Source organism: Carassius carassius, chromosome 39 (assembly GCF_963082965.1).
Source record: "Carassius carassius chromosome 39, fCarCar2.1, whole genome shotgun sequence".
In the NCBI taxonomy this organism is placed as follows: Eukaryota; Metazoa; Chordata; class Actinopteri; order Cypriniformes; family Cyprinidae; genus Carassius; species Carassius carassius.
The window spans coordinates 15,881,898-15,901,490 of NC_081793.1; the positions used below are offsets into that span (position 1 = coordinate 15,881,898).

Genomic DNA, 19,593 nt, shown 5'->3' on the forward strand with positions numbered 1-19,593 from the left:
CATTTTCTGTAGCTCATAGAAACAAATTAATTTTTAACATAAGCACTGGACATCAGAAGGCTAAAACGGCACCATTTCTCTGTGTTTGACAGTTTGCGCACCAGTCGCTCTTCTCTATAGTTCTCTAATAATTAAAATATTAGGGAATTTATTAAAATTAATAATCTCCTTAAGATAATAACTGCATATTTTCACATTTCACACTGCAGCATTGACATTTGAGTCACTATAATGACAAATTTCCACTGTTTGTTCCACAAGTTTGCGTAATTATATTTTTGCTTATTTTATTGTTTTGCATTCATTGTATCTGGTAGTGAAAGTACTGGACATTGGATTGATGCCGATAATATAAAATATTATGATTTTTAACGATTGAATTTTATGGGGCTGTCTGAGCAAAAGGCACGCTGCTGCTGTATTGTTGAGGTGGTCTAATTTTCCTTATACACACTCTTACTTTTAACAGGCAAAATTAATTAGGAAATTGAGAGGAGCCATCACCATATTTTTTCAAAAACAAATAATAATGAAAAATACTCCATCTTAACAGGGAGCTGTTCAAAGGGAACATCATATTTCTTCGTAGCGCAGAAGGGACCTGCTACTGCATTGTCCCAAGTTCTCCAAGCATTCAACATTACCATTGACATTAACGAGCAATATTTTCACATTTATGGGACTGTCTTTGTCTGGTTGAAACCATGTGTGAGAGTGTGTTTTCTTTAAATGTTTGTGTATGTGCTCTTCACAATGTCTGTATAACTATTGTGTCCATGTGCATGTGAGGCCATCTGAAAAAAAAAAAAGAAATTATGGTGAGTGCTTCTGTTTTAATCAGTACGCATTCTTCAATTACAGGGTTGCATGAACTTTTTCAACAAAAGTCACATCACCAGATGTGCCTGTTACTCAGACGTATGGACGACAGTACCTGTTGCATTCATGAATGTATTGTATTCATGCTCTAAACAACTTCAGATAATGCAAACTGTGGAACATTTGGCGTGTACACACATAGGAGAAGAAAGCGTTTATTGTTATTGCTAAATTAGATGCTGCAAATTGAGGGAAAAAGCTGAGACAAGCGTGAGCCAGGACTGTAGACTCCAACAAATTAATTAATGACAAGTTTAGCTTTGGCTAAATGCTTCCTTTTATTAAATAAACACACATCAGTCATTACAGCTGATCCACTTATACTCATTGAGTGGGTAAAGTATCTCATTTGTTGCCCGCTGCGGGTGAGACTGAAAGGAAGATGTGGTCACTTTTAAACATTCTTAGCTTTGTCATTGGCCAGCGCCAAGCATCGAATGTTGGCCACACAGCTGGCTGCCGCCTCCTGTAGAATCTCATCTGTGGATCCGACCATGATGAGCAGGAGCTGCAAAGGGGAGGAACATGTCAGAAACAGCCATCACAACATGAAATGATAACGCTGGCCAACATTTGCCTTTCATAAGGTAGAACAATAAACACACAGCTACAATAACAGTCATTCACGAAGGGCTCTTACAGCATTTCTTTCCCGGGGCTTGAAGGAGACATCTAATCGGTTATTAAGCCATAAATGCATCTGCACACTGCAGATCTTTGCCAGAGGAGTTTACAGCTCCTGGGGCTGCCAAGGCCCAATGCCTACTGGATGGCAGCAGCACTGCGTCGGCACATTAACTCACATATCAGTGTGTTTAGTTGCATTGAGAGAGCAAGATAAGAGGTAGAACGTGAGAATATGGCATAAAGTTTGTGTGTGTGAGTAGGTATATTAGCGGAATTATGTTTGTTACTGTAATAAACAGATTGAGTAATTGTTTCTAAATTCTCCTCTTGTCCATAAAGCACTGACTGCTGTAGAGCCCTGAACATTTGGCAATGTACTAAACCACAATTTGGCAGCGCCCTCCATCAGATCAAAGGTCATATCAGATCCCTCCACTTCAGCTTTGTGTATCCCGCTTCTTTTGATCCATTCTCTCAACAACAGGCTCTCTGACTCTAAAAAAGACCACTTTCTGAAACATTCTGACTATATATTAAAAACTTTGTACAATGAGAGTTACTTATTATAGTGTCACACAAAGTGAACCTAAGGGGTAGAGTTTGTGCCAATGCCACACTTTGGTTAAGTTATACAACATAGTATAATACAGTTATCTTTCTGTTGAGGGAGGGAGAGAAAGACAGATAGACAGAAAGATTAGTGGTGAGTTGTGTTCTTAAATCTAAATAAACCGCTGGCAAACACACAATGAGCAGACGACACAATGGGCAGTCGAAATCTGTTTGGACAGTGTGTGTCCCTCATTGCAGTACCAATCGGAGTTCATTCATTGAGCTTCATCCAGTTTATGCCAGCACATTTAAGCTAGAAGTTTTACTTTACCATGAAGGCCATGGTCAAACTCTCAAGAACCATGGATCTTTTTGACTCTGAATGCTTAAAGGCAGGATAGGAGTATATTGTCACAAATATACTCACATTTATAACTACATTAAAAAATCAACTCAAAATGTTCACCATATTTGATATGCTCTATATGTGGTAAATGTTTATGTGAATAAAATACTAAATTAAATCGGTTATTCATACAAGGTGAATGTGTCTCGGATTAAACTGCTTGATTTATTTAGATTATGTCTAATCCATAATGTCTTTTTGTACTTTTAAAAGACATTTTGGTTGCACAGACTTTTAATGGATGGACAAAAATGATGAGAAAATATATTTCTTTGTTTTCTGAAGATCAGTGTTTGGAATGACATGGGGGTGAGTAAAGAATTTTCATTGGGAGAGCATTAGATGAAAATAACCCAATGTTAACAAATTAAAAAATCATATCTCTAATATTGGCTGGTAATGCATTGTACCAATATAATGTACAACCTTAAAAAATCCTGTTTAAAACTGTGTCAGTGCTTGCGGATTTGAGATCTATTCATGGCTAAAATGTAACTAAGTATAAAGTGTGTTACTGTAAGGAGAAGTTTGAACTCTTTTCATGTTATACACACATGCACCAAGTTTGTAGACATCATTAAGCCAAGGTACAGAGAGGCAAGACATTCCCCAAATTCCCTGCTAAAAGTTAAATAATAAGAATAAACAGATGGAAAGACTAATGTCCTCACTCTAAGCTCCACCGGATTCCTGAACTGAACTGACATGCACAAAAATTGAGAAATCAACAGCTTCAATAGCAAATCTCCTCTTCTAGAGTCTTTATTTGTTAAAACTGCTTTCAAGTTTTTCACATGATTTTAGCAGTCTATCTCCAGCTCATGAATGAATCCGTTATCAAATTCAGCTGGATTTGCCATTTTTTTTAAATAGATCCCAAAACACCTTGAAGAGGTGAACGGATGCAAACACGAGGCTGCAGCAACATGCCAGCACGATCAGACAAGCTGCTTTTGTGAGCAGTCAGAGGATGCCTGCGAAAGGGTCAGCCTCCGTTTGCCAGAGCTCATAGAGTGTTATTCAGCCGTGGCCAAACAGGGGCTCCTAGGGCCTGGAGCGAAGCCTCAGATAAGCATTGCTCTCTGTCTACCCCTGCCTCTCTCAACTCTCCCAGCTGGTTCCTGAACAGACTATAATAGCCCACTTGTTAAATACTCCCAAACCTCAGTAACATGATAACTTGCCTTATGTTTGGAAAATGAATGAGAGCCACTAAGACTTTCTTCTGTCTTATACACCGCAACAGCGGGAGGATCTTGACCTCCGCGGAAAGTAGAGTGAAAACATGTTTTCCCAGGCTTCTCTTTCAGCACAAGCACATGTACATAAATTCTCACACATGTACGCACACATGCCATGTCACGCATGTAGGTGTTGTGGTGTTAAGTGCAGCAGTGGTAAGCTGCCGTTTCCTGAGGAGTGGGTTTAAATCTCAGTAAAAGCCCCCATCCACGCACCTCACCTTGTTCTCATCCTCCAAACCTCACTTTTCTTTACCTCTTTACTACATACACCAGTTTCCATCTCCATTCATTGATCTACTAGAAAGGCACCAGGTCCAGACGGTGTGACACCAGCTTGACTGAAAACCTGTGCTGACCAGCTTGCCCCCATCTTCACACAGATCTTCAACAGGTCACTGGACTTCAGGAGAAACCCCCTGCTCTCCCCCCATTCACGATCATGGACAGCACTGTAACGACAGTGGAGTCAATCAGGTTCCTGGCCACCACAATCTCTCAGGACGTGAAGTGGGACAATCACATTGAGTCCATTGTTAAAAAGGCCCAGCAGAGATTGTATTTTCTTTCACCAGCTGAGGAAGTTCAAGCCATAGGAGCTGCTGAAACAGTTCTATTCCGCCATCATTGAATCTGTTCTCTGCACTTCTATAACGGTCTGGTTCAGCTCAGCTACCAAATCTGACCTCAGAAGACTACAGAGGATAGTCCGGACTGCTGAGCGAATCACTGATACAACCCTCCCTACACTTCAAGAACTATACTCATCCAGAGTGAGCAAAATGGCTGGCAAAATCCCTCTGGACCCCTCACACTCAGCTCACTCCCTCTTTGAACTGTTGCCATCTGGTCGACACTACAGAGCACTGTGTACCAGAATGGCCAGACTTAGGAAGTTTCTTCCCTAAGGCAATCCATCTCATGAACATTTGACAGTAAACGTGGAACACGCAACACTATTATACATTATTTACCATGCATACTTATTTACATTTCAAATTTGCACATATCATACCTGTACAAATTGTCTAGATTATATATTGTAGTTTTGCTATTTTGTACATTGTCTATTTTGTCTATTTTTATATTATTCTTTTTATAATCTGCATCCTGTCTTGTCACTGTCATTCTGTTGCACTGTGGAGCTTCTGTCACTAAAACAAATTCCTCGTGTATGTGTAAATATACCTGGCAATAAAGCTAATTTTGTTTCTGATTCTGATTCTAAATGGCCTATTAACACTGTTTATTTGTCAGATTCACGGCAAATTACTTTGTATGAACTGGTGATTTTTAGTGGATCAAAAACATACAGTCCTGAAAAAATGTCTCTTGTTTTTTTTAAATTAAAAAGTGTCCAGTTTAGTCTTACTTCTCTAATCAGCAGTTTCTTTTACATTTCTAAAAGACAAGCTACCTGTTTGAATCAGTCTGAAAAAGTGTTAAACTAGTATCATTTATATACTATTATAGTATACTATTATATTATATTTAATATTTTGAATTCAATTTATTTCACTGTATTTATTGTTATATTAGTTTATTAGTGCAATAGTAATTATGTTCAGTGTTTTTGTTTTATTTATTGTTAGTTTTTTAGTATAGCTGTTTTATGAGTTTTGGGTTAAAATTATTCTATAAGTCTATTCGCTTAATCTTTGTTTTATTCTTTTTCAGGCTCTGCCTCCTGTTTTTTCATTCTTATGCCTCAATAAACATGCTAAGAAAAAACAAAAGAGAGAGATTATATGTAATCCACACACATCTATCAAACCTTTTTCTACTCTCACACCTGAGATACCCTGCATTCCTCACCTTAGATGAAACATGCTGTTTCAAGACATAAAACACTCCAAACTTCAGACACATGCTACAGTAGCCAGATCAGAGAGCTCAGCGAAAGAGAGAGAAAGAGAGACTGGAGGAAGACTGAATAGCCTGGGTGTATAAGGACGTCATCTGCTTGCCATATCCACAAGCAGCTTCAACCTGCTACACACAGACCATGACTAAAATGAAACGTATGGAATACTTCTACAGGTCAAGGCTAAATCATGCTCTTTCTTCATCTCTCCTTCATATTTTGCTTATATAAGTACATCTGAACGCATGCTGGTTTGTTTTGAACAAATAAACAGGACAGGAGGGAAAACAGAAGCAACATCAGAGGACTTTCACACATGACAAGCGCAGACCCACAGTCCAAAAAAAAAATACAGTGTAAGCTGCACAAAACATACCAGGATCTGGCAACTCGCACCAGCTGGAATCCTCTCAGATGGAAATGGCTGATAATTACAGTTCGTATTTTGTAATTTGTCTGGCAAAGGTATTTTTGACTATGAAAGGAGTTCTTTAATAGAAAAATCTGGCTAAAGCTGTCTGCAAGGATTTATGGTTTCAACAAACAATCTGCAAAGCTGTGGCGGTTTGCTGGAGGGAAAGAGAGACTGGATGAAAGGAGATTTCTGAGCATCAGACACAACGAGGCACATCCGAATGAAAGCTGTAAGATACTGAGCGTACATGTCAAACCAAACGGAGTGTGTGTTTAATTACCTCAGGCTACAGGACGCTCATATGGACAGCATGTTGAATGGTTTTCATAGACAACGGTGTCTGTGTATTTCAGAGATCAGCAACCCAGCCATAGTAGTTCCCAAGTGGGCTGAACTTTCATATGTCTCGTGTAGCACACTTGTAAAATCATAAAAGGCTTTTGTTTCAGAACCAATTTAAAATGCAATATGAAATATTCAAATGGAATGCTAAAAGTTGTTTTATGAGTTTAAATAAATTGTTTAAAAAGGCAGAATTTGTAGAGTCTAGGGTGAAGAGACGATCTTTAATGTATTTTCCAGTGTAAAATACTTTCTTCTCTTCTTCTCACTTTTCTTCTAATGCTTAATTTCCTCTGCTAGAGCTTGGGGGACTGAGTCCTACACCATTAAGAACATCGAGCTGCAGTTACAGACAGAACATAAGTCTGAGAGGACACAGCATGCAAAGCGGGAAAGGGTGAGAGAGTGGAGGAAATCATTACAGCTCTAAGCTGTTGGGTGTAAAAGAGCTTCTGACTCTGAAATACGATTACAATAATAGCAAGAGGCAGACTTGAGTTTTACACCCCTTCATAAATTAGACTGCAGCGCAGATATCGTTCCCTGATAAAGGTCTATCGAAACCCATTTACAATGGTAGGAAATAAAATATTGGTTTAACACATCTACTGTCACAATAGCCAATATATCATTTTAAATGACAGTTGTACTTGTGGTTTTTCAGGTGGATGCAACAAATTTGTCCGTGAAAACAAGTTGCAGATGCAATGAGGGTGCAGTAGAAGGCTGGACAGCGCAACAAGCATTCACACAGACACAACACACATCTGTCCAGTTTTTTATCATTGCTTAAACCAGGCCAAAAGAAAAGAAAAAACATTTGCCTTAACGACTTTTGCAAATCGGACATGACTCTTTTGGAACACCAAAAGTTCAGTCCAGCCACCAATTATGGGCTGAGTTGAACCACATTCACTGCACCAGCACATCATACTACAGCACACCATTAAAGGAACATGGGAAAAAATATTTGGCTTCAACACGACAACCACTCTCATAATTTATATCCAGTTGTTATTGGGGGTGTGGGGGAAGCTTTTTAACTGTATGTACAAGCTCTCAAACTGTTTTCTCATGTGAAAATCTCATTGGGAAAGTAAAATGTGGTTAAATTTGAATACTGGCAAAACAAGTTTTTCTTCTTCCCAAATGGAATTAAAGTGTACATGGCAGAAATAAAATGTCATAAATGTTTTTTGAACAATACATAGTTCATAGTGTTACCTGCAAGAACAGTCATCAGGTAGAGTATCCTGAGTCTATATTTAGCGCAGTCTTAGTAAATGTAGGATGCTGGTTTAGTCTATGAAAAACTTCTTAGACTTTCAGTGTCCAAAAATAGCACATTTATAGTTGCAACACCTTGTCACTGGGGCAATACCTTTAAAAAGACAACTTTTGACCTTATGCACCCCTAAAAGGTGCACATTTGTACCTTAGAGTAGTTATAAATACCCTTAAGTTACTACTAAGAATCTTTAATTGAAAATAAGGTAAAATATGTCTCTTTATTTTTCATTTTTCTGAGAATGGAATAGTATTTTAGTTTAAGGGTTATGCTAATTACTTGGTGACATTATAGAGTTCAATAATAAAATGCATTAGGTTTCTTTTGAGCTTCTGTAGTCTAGACCTGTCACTCTTAACAGCCACATCTTGAAATACTTGATTTTTGGCATTAGCGGAGAGCAGTTTTCCTTAAATAACCCTGCAAGAGCTACAATAAAAACCTACATCACACCTTACATGTAAATCTGTTTAGTTACTTATAAATTGAGCCATTATTACGGAAAGTTTTAAAGACCATGTTGTCTAACATTTTGATTTGAGCAGCATATTGAGTGGATTCCAGAACCTGCTTCTCAGAAAGTATCCCAGCAGTATTCCGTCACCCCAGACCAAAGTCATGCCACAGTCACATTCTGCTCCTTCTTCCCAGCAGCTTGCTGAGCAACTGTTCCCTGCGCAACAGCCTTTCAATGCTCAGCAGCCCTGGCATGCTATGGGACAGGGGATAACTGGGGGGTGGCGGAGTGAAGCTCAGTATACACTGCTGTTTGCTCTACTGAATTCCCATGACAATAAGAAAATGCTCGAACTTCCGTCCCCCAAACTACCAACCCCTCACCTCTTTAAAAAAAGCAAAAAGCAAAAAAAAAAACAAAGAAAGCATGCCTTGTTTTACTGCACTCATTTCTCAAAAATAGTTTGAAATACATAAATTCAAAGGTTATTAGCGATGTTTTCACATGCTGCAAGCTGTGGTGTGCCAACAATCAGCTAGCAATGCAAAGAAAAAAAAAAAAAAGTATATATATATATATTTATATATATATATTTATATATATATATATATATATATATATATATATATATATATATATATATATGATAAGATATAAGCAGATGACTGGTATGAAAATATATAAAACTAACATGCAGTCCGATCAGTACCTTGACCACTCCGTTTTCGTGCATTGTGATGCAGTTGTTAGGGTCTTTAGACAGCTCAAACAGAGCCCGGGCTGTCGCTTGGTGCACCAAAGGGTCTTTTGAGCGAAGATAGTGCACCAGTGGGGCTACAGCTCCAGCTTCCCCAAATGATGCACAATTACTCCCCCACATACAGCTGCAGGCAATGGCTTCTGCCAAGTACCGCCGCAACTTATCATCCCCCTGTACAATCACACAGAGAGAGGGGACAGAGAAAACCTTATTGAAAAGAGTACTGATGGTTACACATTTTAGTATGGTTACTAAGATGCCTACTGTGAAATTAATAAAAGGACAATCTCAGAAAAGTGAATTTGTCGATATGAAACATGGCTAGATCAGCACTCACGGTGTTGGTGAGATTGGCCAGCATGGGAACCACACCATGGTCTGTAATAACTGCCAGGTTCTCCACATCTTTGGCAATTTTGGCGATGACTGCACAAACACTGGCCAGCACATCTTTATTCTGTGATTTTAGCAAGTTAATAATGAGCTCCAAACCACCCACAAAGGAACGCACCATTTCCCCAGCATCCTAAACACAGGGAAAACAAGAAAATATCATGAAATGTGAAAATATAAATTTTTGTGTTTTATCATGTGTAAAATCATTCACTGAACTACTGAGAATAGCCAAATTTCTCTTATGATACTTGGAGACACACTCCAGCGTGCTTTGGGATGAGACAAAGACTGTGAGATTCAGCAAGTCTGTACTCATTTTGTCACTATGAAACCTGTACATGTCAAACTCAATCAGTCCACACTACCTAGAGAATATACTCACCTCACAGAGGAAATCTGGCTGAAAAAATAGCGTTTTGTTATTTTTCCCTTTGTCTTTGTGTGTGTGTGTGTGTGTGCTGTGTGTATAAAGCAGAGCTGGGTATAGTCTTGGTGCCACCATGCTGGAGGACGTTTTTTCTCAAAACTCAAAAACACACATGGCCACACATATTGCCCAGAAATGGCAACTTTAGTCACTCTTTTGTATTCAGTCCAGTCCAGTTGTGCCAGAGGGTATGTGGAATGTCAGCATGGCACAAGGCTGTTCAGAACGATTATAAAATAATACAGTTATATCTTTATTGATTGTACAGAGGCATATGATTATGGTTTTGGAATCAAGTGAAGCTGAACATTCAGTTAATAAACCATTCTTGTATTCCCACCTGCTATTTTTACTGAATAAAGACACAACTACGTCTTTGAGTTTCCTTCTGTCTACAAAGAAAGTCTACAGAAAGTCTAAAGTCCCTGACCCTCTTGTAAGTGCAGTCCTCTGGGGTTCTCCTGATAATAATAAAGTCTGTCCTTCTATAACCCTGTATTTCACAACACAGCTTAACCCTAATAAACCCTTGTACACAGCACAGTAAAAGTCTGCCTACCACCCTGCAGACCCAAAAAGAGAAGAGGAAAGCCAGAGCAGGTCAAGCGTGCAGAGCAGGGTGAGCCTCTAAAGTGAAGCCAAAGGATGAGCTCTGTGTTTAGTGTCTCTGGGCAGCGATTAGGGAGGAGAGGGGAGGACTTTGCAGCGTGTCTCACACAGGAAATGGCAGTACAGGAATACTGATGAACACTGGGAAAGAGAGAGTGAGAGAGAAAAGCGGGAGCAGAAGAGGAAGTATGGCAAAGCCACCAGCTGCGGAGGGTCACTGAGGAACCCTTTCAACCCAGGGCCCACAAAAACATCCCCAACTAAGTTCCACATCAGCAAACACAGCACGAAGTGAGATGTGCAGAGAGCGAGGAAGAGTGAGGGAGAACGGATGAAACACAAACAGTGTACAAAAACCAATGTAAGCCAAGCTGAAAGAAGGATAGGAAAATGCCCGAGGGATAAAAAGGAAAGAACAAGCTGCTGAGAGTGGGAATATGAAAGACAAGGAATGAAATGAGGAAACTGCACTCAAAAAACATTATAGCATTAAGGGAATTGAGTGTGAGGTATAACATTTACATAAATGCTTCTTGAAGATGTTTTAACTTAACGTGCACATAAACTAACCAGCGTCAACGAAAGCAGACTGTTGTGTCACCTCACATCACCTGCGTCTGGTTGTGCTTGAACACACCGCAAATACTACATCCACGACCAACTAGCATGCACATTCTGTACCTGCATGAGAGGAAATAACTCTCCATACCAGCAGGTGGCAGTAGCCTGTATTCATAATTCAAAAAGAGACACCAGAATACCCAGGACTGTGAATATACAAACTGTTAACAAAGCAGTGCTTGCCTTAATATCTTGCTCACCACAGACAGATTCGCGACATATCTTCTTTGAATATGTCTGATTAGTTATTTATGTGCCCTCTTAGCTTCATCTTTTACATGCTTTTCATCACTTCCATTTTTTTGTGCATTGGTTCGCTAAGCTGAACAGCAAATCAGGGTGATTTCTTTCACCAACAGGCTTTGCCAATGATGCTCGACTAGTTTCACTGCTGCGGGAGGACGGACAGCTCAGCATGCCATTCTTTTTAAGAAGCCAATGTATTTCTACTGCAAAACAAGGAAAGAATGAGAAAATCTGCCCAAAAAGGTGTTTTAAGAGTTTTTGATTCAATGCAGTCCAGCAGTGGCAACTTTCAGAAAGTCTTTGTACTAGTTGTTAACAACTACTTACTACCATTGGTCCAAAAATGTCATCCACAGCTATATGTTTGCTGCTCAGCTGTTTTGACTTTCTTTCTATACCTAAATGAAGAACGAAGTGAAGCCCTTACACTGCATTATTAAATTATTAAAATGTACAGTTGATCATTATTAAAATGTACAATTGATCAGTACATGAAAAACATTTCCAAATTCTCGATATGCACCACAAACAAAAGAAAATATAATAAATTGTGCATTGAGAAAATGCGGCCACATTTACCATTGTTCGAAAAATTTTCACAGACCAAATACAGTAATTTCAGTAGGAATACACGGGATCAGGAATTATGTGGAGGGCAAAAGATTTCCCCATACAGATTTCACAGTGGGCTCAAGTAGATTCACCATGTTAACCAGCAAAAAAGTGTTTGGTTTGAAAGTGATTTCATTACACTATTGTGCCTTTTTTTGCAAATAAAAATTAGTAGAAAATCACTAATGTACAACACCTAGATTCTTTGGACTAACTGGACTAATTAAGAATGGTCCTCAGATAACGTTGGATGCATTGCATGACCTCACAGTAGCTAATAATCACTAGAAAATTCATAAGTACCAGCTGTGAGTGTGTGTTTGTGCGCTGGTAGGGATTTTAAAGTCCCCAGATGCAGTACCTCAAGCATGATTCTCATAAATCTGTCCCTGGAGCTGCTAACTCAATCCACATGGGCCGATCAGGTTCTTGGTCTGGATAGGTATGTAATTTCACATAGCCCTTGCCACCAACCCTCACTCTCCTCTCTAAGAATGCGCATGCTAAGGGCTGCTGACCCATTGCAGTCCATGAAGTGAACCTGCTTTATTTTAGCCAAACATCATAGCCATGGGAGTACACAGAGAAACAAAAGATAAGAAAATGTTCCCCTGAGAGAAGCAGAAAATTGTTGGTTTAGACAAAAAAAATAAAGATACTTTATACAACAATGTTCTTTTATTTGTAACTGTGCTGATAATCTACAGGAACAATCATGTAATTGTTTTAATGTGTTACACAAGAGGCTCAGGAAAACAGACTTGCTCTGTGCCAGCTATGAGATTTATATCCTATATATAGATGAGACCAACTGCTTTGTCCATATTATGGATACTGTAATTCTGAACACGTGATTTCGGTTTACTTTGTGGACGATTTAGAGGGCAGCACTCTTAAAAATGCATTTAGTAGTTCTTTTGTTAGTGTTAGCATTTCTGTTCTTCATGTTTTTTTAAAATACTGATTCCACAATGGCATTAGAATTGGCCTACTTGGGCATCTCTGCATATCTGCAACGGCAGCAGTCAATATTCATTCACTGCTTTGTTTATTGAAACACCATGGGTCACGTCATTTTTAACATGGCGAGATACAGATGGACCTGTTTTGAAACTGGGCATAATTAAACATACCTTTGCATTTTCAATGCAGGGGCAGATGGCCCAAGCAGCACTGGCCTGAACATCTGGATTGGGGTTCTTCAGCAAAGACCAAAGAAGACGTACACCATCAAGACGATCGATTATCCTGAGAGAGAAGATTAACAACTTGTAACCTCTGGATACTGAGTGAGATGTTACATCAACCTGATTTATCACCCCCCCATTACATAGTATACAATGCAATGTACATTGTAAACTCATTACTTGTTTTTCAAACATGTTTATATGTCTGTTTTTCCCAGGATTCAGTTTGGCTTTTGCAGCAGACTATCCCTCATGGTGTGATGATGAAAACATTCCAGTAGCAGATCAGGCAGTTGCTCAGCATGGCTTTCCCATCTGATCCCACCTGCTCAGTTCCTTTCGCCATTACCCCCTACTCATCTTCCAACAACTCCATTAAAACATGTTCGCATCAGTCTGTCCGAGGCCTGACCCATACAATCCTTTTTGGAGATCCATGCAGATATTTATAGCAGACCGTGGACAAACACTTACATTCACACACACTTGCACAAAGCACACCGTTTAACTCAGTTCCTGTCGGCGAGTCGGAGGAGGAAAAAACCCAGAGAAAGTACATTTTCCAAGTCAAACATTCTCAGAGACAAGTCTTTCTATATTTCACTGCTTCTGAGTGAGGTTTACTTAAGAACAGGCTGTATTTCATGGTGTGGATATGATTCTATATGATGTAGTCAGGCTCTGGGAAGTCCAGGAAAATGACTCTTCAGTGCAGTCCGTTTGTCAAGTACATTATAAATAACATGTAAACTGTTTCCCATGTGTGGATCAAGCGACAAGGCCGACACTCAATGCTGTCTTCATTGCTAAACCATGCTGCAAAGGGGGGAACCAGTGAATGGAGGCCGGGCCGAGCACTGATCAGAGTCATCTTAACGCCAAGCGTACCCCCCAACCCCATCCTGATAATAAATCAGTTTGAGAAGCATGATAACAGGGAGAGACTCATGCTACCCCAAGAGGCCACTAAATCCTTCAGGAGCATAATCCTGTACTTGAACAGGTAAGATGCACTCAGCACTAGTTGTAGGATGTGTCTAGAAATCAATCTCTGTACTGGTTTAACTGTGGAAGTTTGTGTGTTCGACAACAGCAATGGAAAATTTAGTTGCAATTGTTTAATAGCTATTAGATGTATAAAGATCTATTTCAATAAATCATTTTGAAAAGGTAATTAGAATGTTTTCAAATTGACCAGTATTTTTGAGTTCCAGATATTTTTTTTACTGTGTGGAGGGCAGACCGTCATGACTTCCTTTTACTACTTTTAATTTCAGAAACAGGCCTGAACAGGCTGTTCTATGTAAGAAAACAATCATCAAATATGAGCTATGCTAATTTGTTTGTATAGACTACGGTTTAATTCTCAAAATAAACCATCAACAGAACGAAAAGGAATGAAAAAGCATAAAAAATACACCCTGTTATAAGGAACTGGGAACAAAAATACAGGTACTAAATATAGATTCCCTGAGAAAACAAGAAAAACATGTTAAAGAGCTGTTACATAGAACTACAGGATTGAAATTCTTGGTCACTCAATGAGTCAAATGAAATGACTGACCTTATTTCTTCAAAAACAAGCTTTATGGACTTTTACTAAACCACTGTGGTTGCTCACATCCCTGAACGTATTAATCTTTCAGACAAAGGCTGTGTGAGCTTGGGTGCTGAAGAGAAGGGAACAAAATGCTCTTCATTTGTGTCCAGCATTAATTAAGAAGGACTATAGTCTATAACAGTCTTTATAAAAGCAATGAGAGTCAGATGTGTTAAATATACAGAAAAAATTATAGTCAAAACCCTATGAATGTGCGAATTACATGACAGTTTTGTGCTCTGCATATATTAAAGACAATGGTACTTGTTTTTCTGTTTATGTCCCCACTAGGGCTGGGTTTGATACAGATTTCCTGACTCTGTTCCTATTCACAAGCTCTTTGTTTTTGATTTTCATCCAATTTTATTCAATTATGTTTGAGTCGATTAAACAAGATTAAATTCCGATTTGACAGATTGATTTGGGTCATTTCAGTTATAAAGTCCATTTTGCTTACATATGAAAGAAATTCTCCCTCTGGTTATGTCGTAAATTATAAAGGGCCGTGTTTCAGACTGATTAATTCTAGTAACTCGTCTTTTTGAACTATTCATTAAAAGAACTAACTCATGAGAGTCATTTGTTTCAGTAATCAGACTACACTGGTCACAATGTATGTTTTTTATTCACCACAAATTATTCAAATTATTAGTTATTTGTTAATAAATTAGACTACACTGGTTGTGTTGTTCATTTGTTTTTGCACACAGCCTGTGACACTCAATACAGACTATAATCTGGTACAGTACAGTAAAGTAAATGAGGTGAAAAGCTGAAAAAGACATTCCGTGAACACATCTGTGCTTATGTTCGCCTGCCTTTTTCTCTTTAGCAAGTCCAAATGGCAGTTGTCTGAAGTGCTTTGCAGTTTATTCAAACTGACCGCAATGAGACAATAAAAGGCCTCCACCCTGGCCGCAACTATGAGTCTCACAGCAGGTAGAGTAAACACAGGTCTCTGAGCCCTGTAATTACAGTACCAGGGCTGAGGGCTCTTGTCCTGCATGTGTGGAGCATGGAGACTGGTCAAGCTGCAGATCCCAGGCCCCGTTGGATCCGCCACAGAAGCGGTGAACATGGAATATTTTACAGAAAACAAAAACAGTGCCTTGTCATCCTAAACTAAGCCAATGGCAACAGTGAGAGGGATTACAGGGCCAAGGTTGGACACTGTGAGCATTGTCAGCTGCTGGATTGTTTCTGGACAACTGTTTTGGATCCAGGTTACTTAGGTAATACAAAATCAGTAAAAACAGTCTTTTATGAGCACAGAGAAAATGTTTTACTAATACTAATACAGTACAGAGTGTTATTATTTGGCTTGCAAAAGACAAATTTGCTGTAAAATTTCAATAAAACTCAGGGAAGACTTACGGCATGTTCTCAGGATCAGTGGCACAGGCTCCCACGGCCCTTGTGACGTTTACCAGAAGGGCCTGGTTTGTGCCGCTGAGTAAGTGGACCAAAGGCTGAATACCACCGCTCTTGCGGATGGTGGCAAGATTCTCCGATATTTGGGCACATTCTCCCAAAGCTCCCACTACATTAACAAGCACTTCTTCAGGTTGGTCTTTGAGCAGACCTACCAGAATTTCTAGTGCCCTATACTCCTGAAACCTGTCAGAGAGAATGAAAGAGACAGAGCAAGAAATTATTACTCATATGCAAGTCAATGAAAAAAATACTAGGAATCAATTTTTTATCTGCTTTCACACAAGCATTTATGGTGCACTTTTTTTTTTCTTGGGCACATTTCCTCTGTAAAACTCCCTCTTGCTTGTAATAAAAAATAAATAAAAACACAGCCACTGAATGCTGTATAAAGTTTTGTAATAGTGAGTTTTTCCCCTGTATGTTTAAAAGTTTGGGTTCAAAATGTGGTATCTGATGGGATAACTGGAAATCCATGGGAATTCAATGAAAGAGAGCAAGTTGTGTCAATATTGCTCTGAAGGACCTTTCGTCAATGGATACAAAAACATGAAATGGTTTGTTTATAATTAGATAAAACATTTTTTTTTCATCATTTAACAGATTGTAAGAACATTAAGACTCAAAACCCTAAATAGCAACAGGAAGTATTCATAAGGGTTGTGGATATCTAGGAGGAGAATAAATCTGGTGATCCTTTATTACCGCAACATTTCCCACGCTGTGCTCAATATGCATTTATGCTCAATGACCACATTTTTGGTTTGGAGCAAGACAACAAGAGCTTTTGGTGCGATTCTGGCTTTGTTTTCCAAGTAGTGCTAAACTACAATAAACATTTAAAAGGCATATAATGTGGTCGCAGAGCCTCAACAAATCTCTGATGTATGGTTAAGCTATATGGCTGTTTTTATTCACAGTTACGGTTTCTGGCTAAGCAGCCCTGAAGACCATTGAGTGTCCACTTGGCTCTGGTCAAAGTCAACCAAACATTTTCGTGCAAATAAAACAGAAATGAAAAGGAGAGGTGTAATCTGCCAAAATTAGCTCAGCATAAAAAGTTGGAAAAAAGGCCAGGCCTACACAACAGAGTAAAACAGAGATTCCATCAACAAAGTGTTATCAGTATGCTACATTAAAGTTGTGGATAAACGGACTGTGGGTGTTGTCAATTTTTGTAAAGCCAACCACCAACCTGCCAAATAATCATGCCAAGAGAAACAACATAAAAACAGCACAGATCAGTTGCTTCCACAAAAATAAGTTTAAAGAGTAAGCATGCACCATTTTAGAGCTCATAACAGCATCCTAAATGCTCCCATTGACTCTTTGATTAAGATTATTGAAGAACATTGTTATAGTTGTAAATAAAAATTCACTGATTCACCAAAACATTTGACCCTTTTGCTAAGATCCGCAGTTAAAACATTCCTGACTTTTGCCTTCAAAACAAACTGTTGCCTTCTCTCATTTTCTCATACAAGCTTTTATACTTTTCTAATGTAGGTTATTGGAGATATAGTTCTCTTACGAGAGTTCTCTCGTACTGCGTCTTAGCTTAGACGCTACGGGAAAAGTCTCTTTTCACGAAATACTGAAGCAAAAAATTATCCTTAATTTTGAATTGTTGTAAAGCGCATTTGCAGCAGCACACAGCCAAAGGCGAGACGGCTCGCTCGCTAATTGGCTGCTCTGCGGCAACTGCACAAGCCTATCGAGCGTAGGCTGATGCAACATCAGACCAATAAGGACGCTTCGCGCCCTTCTTGCCACTTCCCGCCGAAACGGGTGTGGCCCAACCCTATAAAAGGAGCTCGAAAAGGCTGACACACCTGATATTTCATCTCTTCAGCGAAGCTCACGCATCGTTGGATCACGAAGGAAGCAAGCGCCGTCTGATAAGCATCTCAGCGGGACGAGCCACTTCTGAAGCCGCTGGCCTTTGCCGCCTTCCACTGCCGTTCCTGCTGCGCTCTCCGGCGCCTATATCCTTTATTATCCTTACTTCTGCCGGTGGAACAGGCTATAGCATCGCACCTTTGCCCGCCCTCTGCTGGACGGCGGACGAAAGCGGCGTTGCCATCGAAAGCCTGCCACATGGCGTCATCACTGCTCGCACGGATCTTTTCTGCTGCTGGGCAGGCTGCGTCTGCACTACACACCATGGCCACGCTGCAGATTTTCCATGGCGATCTCCTCCGCAAGCTGGATGAGATGGGGCCTGAAGCTATCTGCCTCGCGGATCTGAGGAGTGCTTCGGATCTTTCCCTCCGCGCTACTAAGTCCACTGCACAGGCCATGGGACGTGTTATGGCTTCCGCTACGGTGGCTGAGAGACATTTGTGGCTAACGCTTTCGGACATGGCGGATTCTGAGCGCGCTGCGTTCCTCGACGCCCCGCTGACTCCTGCTGGCCTCTTCGGATCGTCTGTCAACGAGTTTGTCGAGAGATTCGTCGAGGACCAGAAAGCATCACAGGCCTTTAAGCACTTCCTACCGAAGCGCTCTGGTTCTGCAGCGAGTCGCGCTAGACCGGCCCCGCAAAACTCTCAGTCACGCCCCCCGCCTCCAGCTGATGCATCGCGACAGCGTCAACAACACAGCTCGGGACCCCGTTCTCGCTCTACCAGCCGTCGCCCCGTGCTGCGGGAGTCACGGCAGAGGATTACGGTGAAGCCGGAAGCCCCGAAGTCAACCTAGTACTTCTAGGAAAGCGCCGGTGTACGAGTTCCGCTGTGGCCGAGCTCTCACCCAAGCGCGCCGCTGTTGCAGTTCCAGGAATTGTGACTGTCTCAGCGTTTTCTGCAGTGCGCAAACCGGCACAGTTGCCCGCTTGCCTGCACACAAAAGCCGTTATCACGGCTACCCAGATCTAAGACAGCTGAACAAGGCATTGGTGAAACACAGTTTCAGAATGCTTACAACCACGAAGCTCCTCACGCATATTCGCAGAGGAGACTGGTTCATGTCAATAGATCTGAAGGACGCGTATTTTAAAATACAGATAGCGTCACGTCACAGGCGATACTTGAGATTCGCCTTCGAGGGCCAGACATACCAGTTTACAGTCCTGCCGATCGGCTTGTCCGTGGCTCCTCGTACGTTTACGAGGTGCATGGACGCAGCGCTCACTCCTCTCAGACTCAGAGGCATGCGAGTGCTGAACTATTTGGACGACTGGCTGATTCTGGCTCAATCACGATCAGAGCTCGTGGAACACGGGTCCATTTTACTCGATCACCTTGAGAAACTCGGTCTCAGTGTCAATTGGACGAAGAGTTCGCTGATCCCCAGTCAGACGATACTGTTCTTGGGTATAGCTCTGGACTCACGTTCCATGACGGCGCGGCTGTCACCACAGCGCGTTGGGCATTCAGCGCGCAGCGAGCTCTGTCCGCTGCGGCGCGACCTTCTCGCTCAGAGGTTTTCAGAAGATGCTGGGTCTCATGGCCTCAGCATCTCCAGTTCTTCGGTTGGGCCTGCTCCGCATGCACCCCCTGCAGTTCTGGCTGAGAGCGCGAGTACCGCGCGGAGCGTGGATATCTGGTCGGCTGCGTCTCAGGGTCAATCAGAGCTGCGTTACGGCCCTGGAACCCTGGACAGCGAACGACTGGTACCAATCAGGTGTAAGCC

The 19,593-nt window shown here is 40.7% G+C and overlaps 1 protein-coding gene across 1 annotated transcript in view; it reads right to left on the bottom strand.

Moving 5' to 3' along the window:
* Positions 1-1,118: 1,118 nt before the first annotated feature.
* The window catches only part of LOC132121482 (outer dynein arm-docking complex subunit 2-like), a 61,748-nt gene continuing 43,273 nt past the window's right edge, over positions 1,119-19,593 (bottom strand). Inside the window, exons 16-20 of the mRNA XM_059530915.1 lie at positions 15,904-16,146; positions 12,876-12,990; positions 9,169-9,357; positions 8,781-9,002; positions 1,119-1,387 (exon numbers count right to left, since the gene is read on the bottom strand). Of these exons, the coding sequence (XP_059386898.1) occupies positions 1,274-1,387; positions 8,781-9,002; positions 9,169-9,357; positions 12,876-12,990; positions 15,904-16,146 (883 nt within the window). The 3' untranslated portion in view covers positions 1,119-1,273. The remainder of the gene's footprint in view (positions 1,388-8,780; positions 9,003-9,168; positions 9,358-12,875; positions 12,991-15,903; positions 16,147-19,593) is intronic.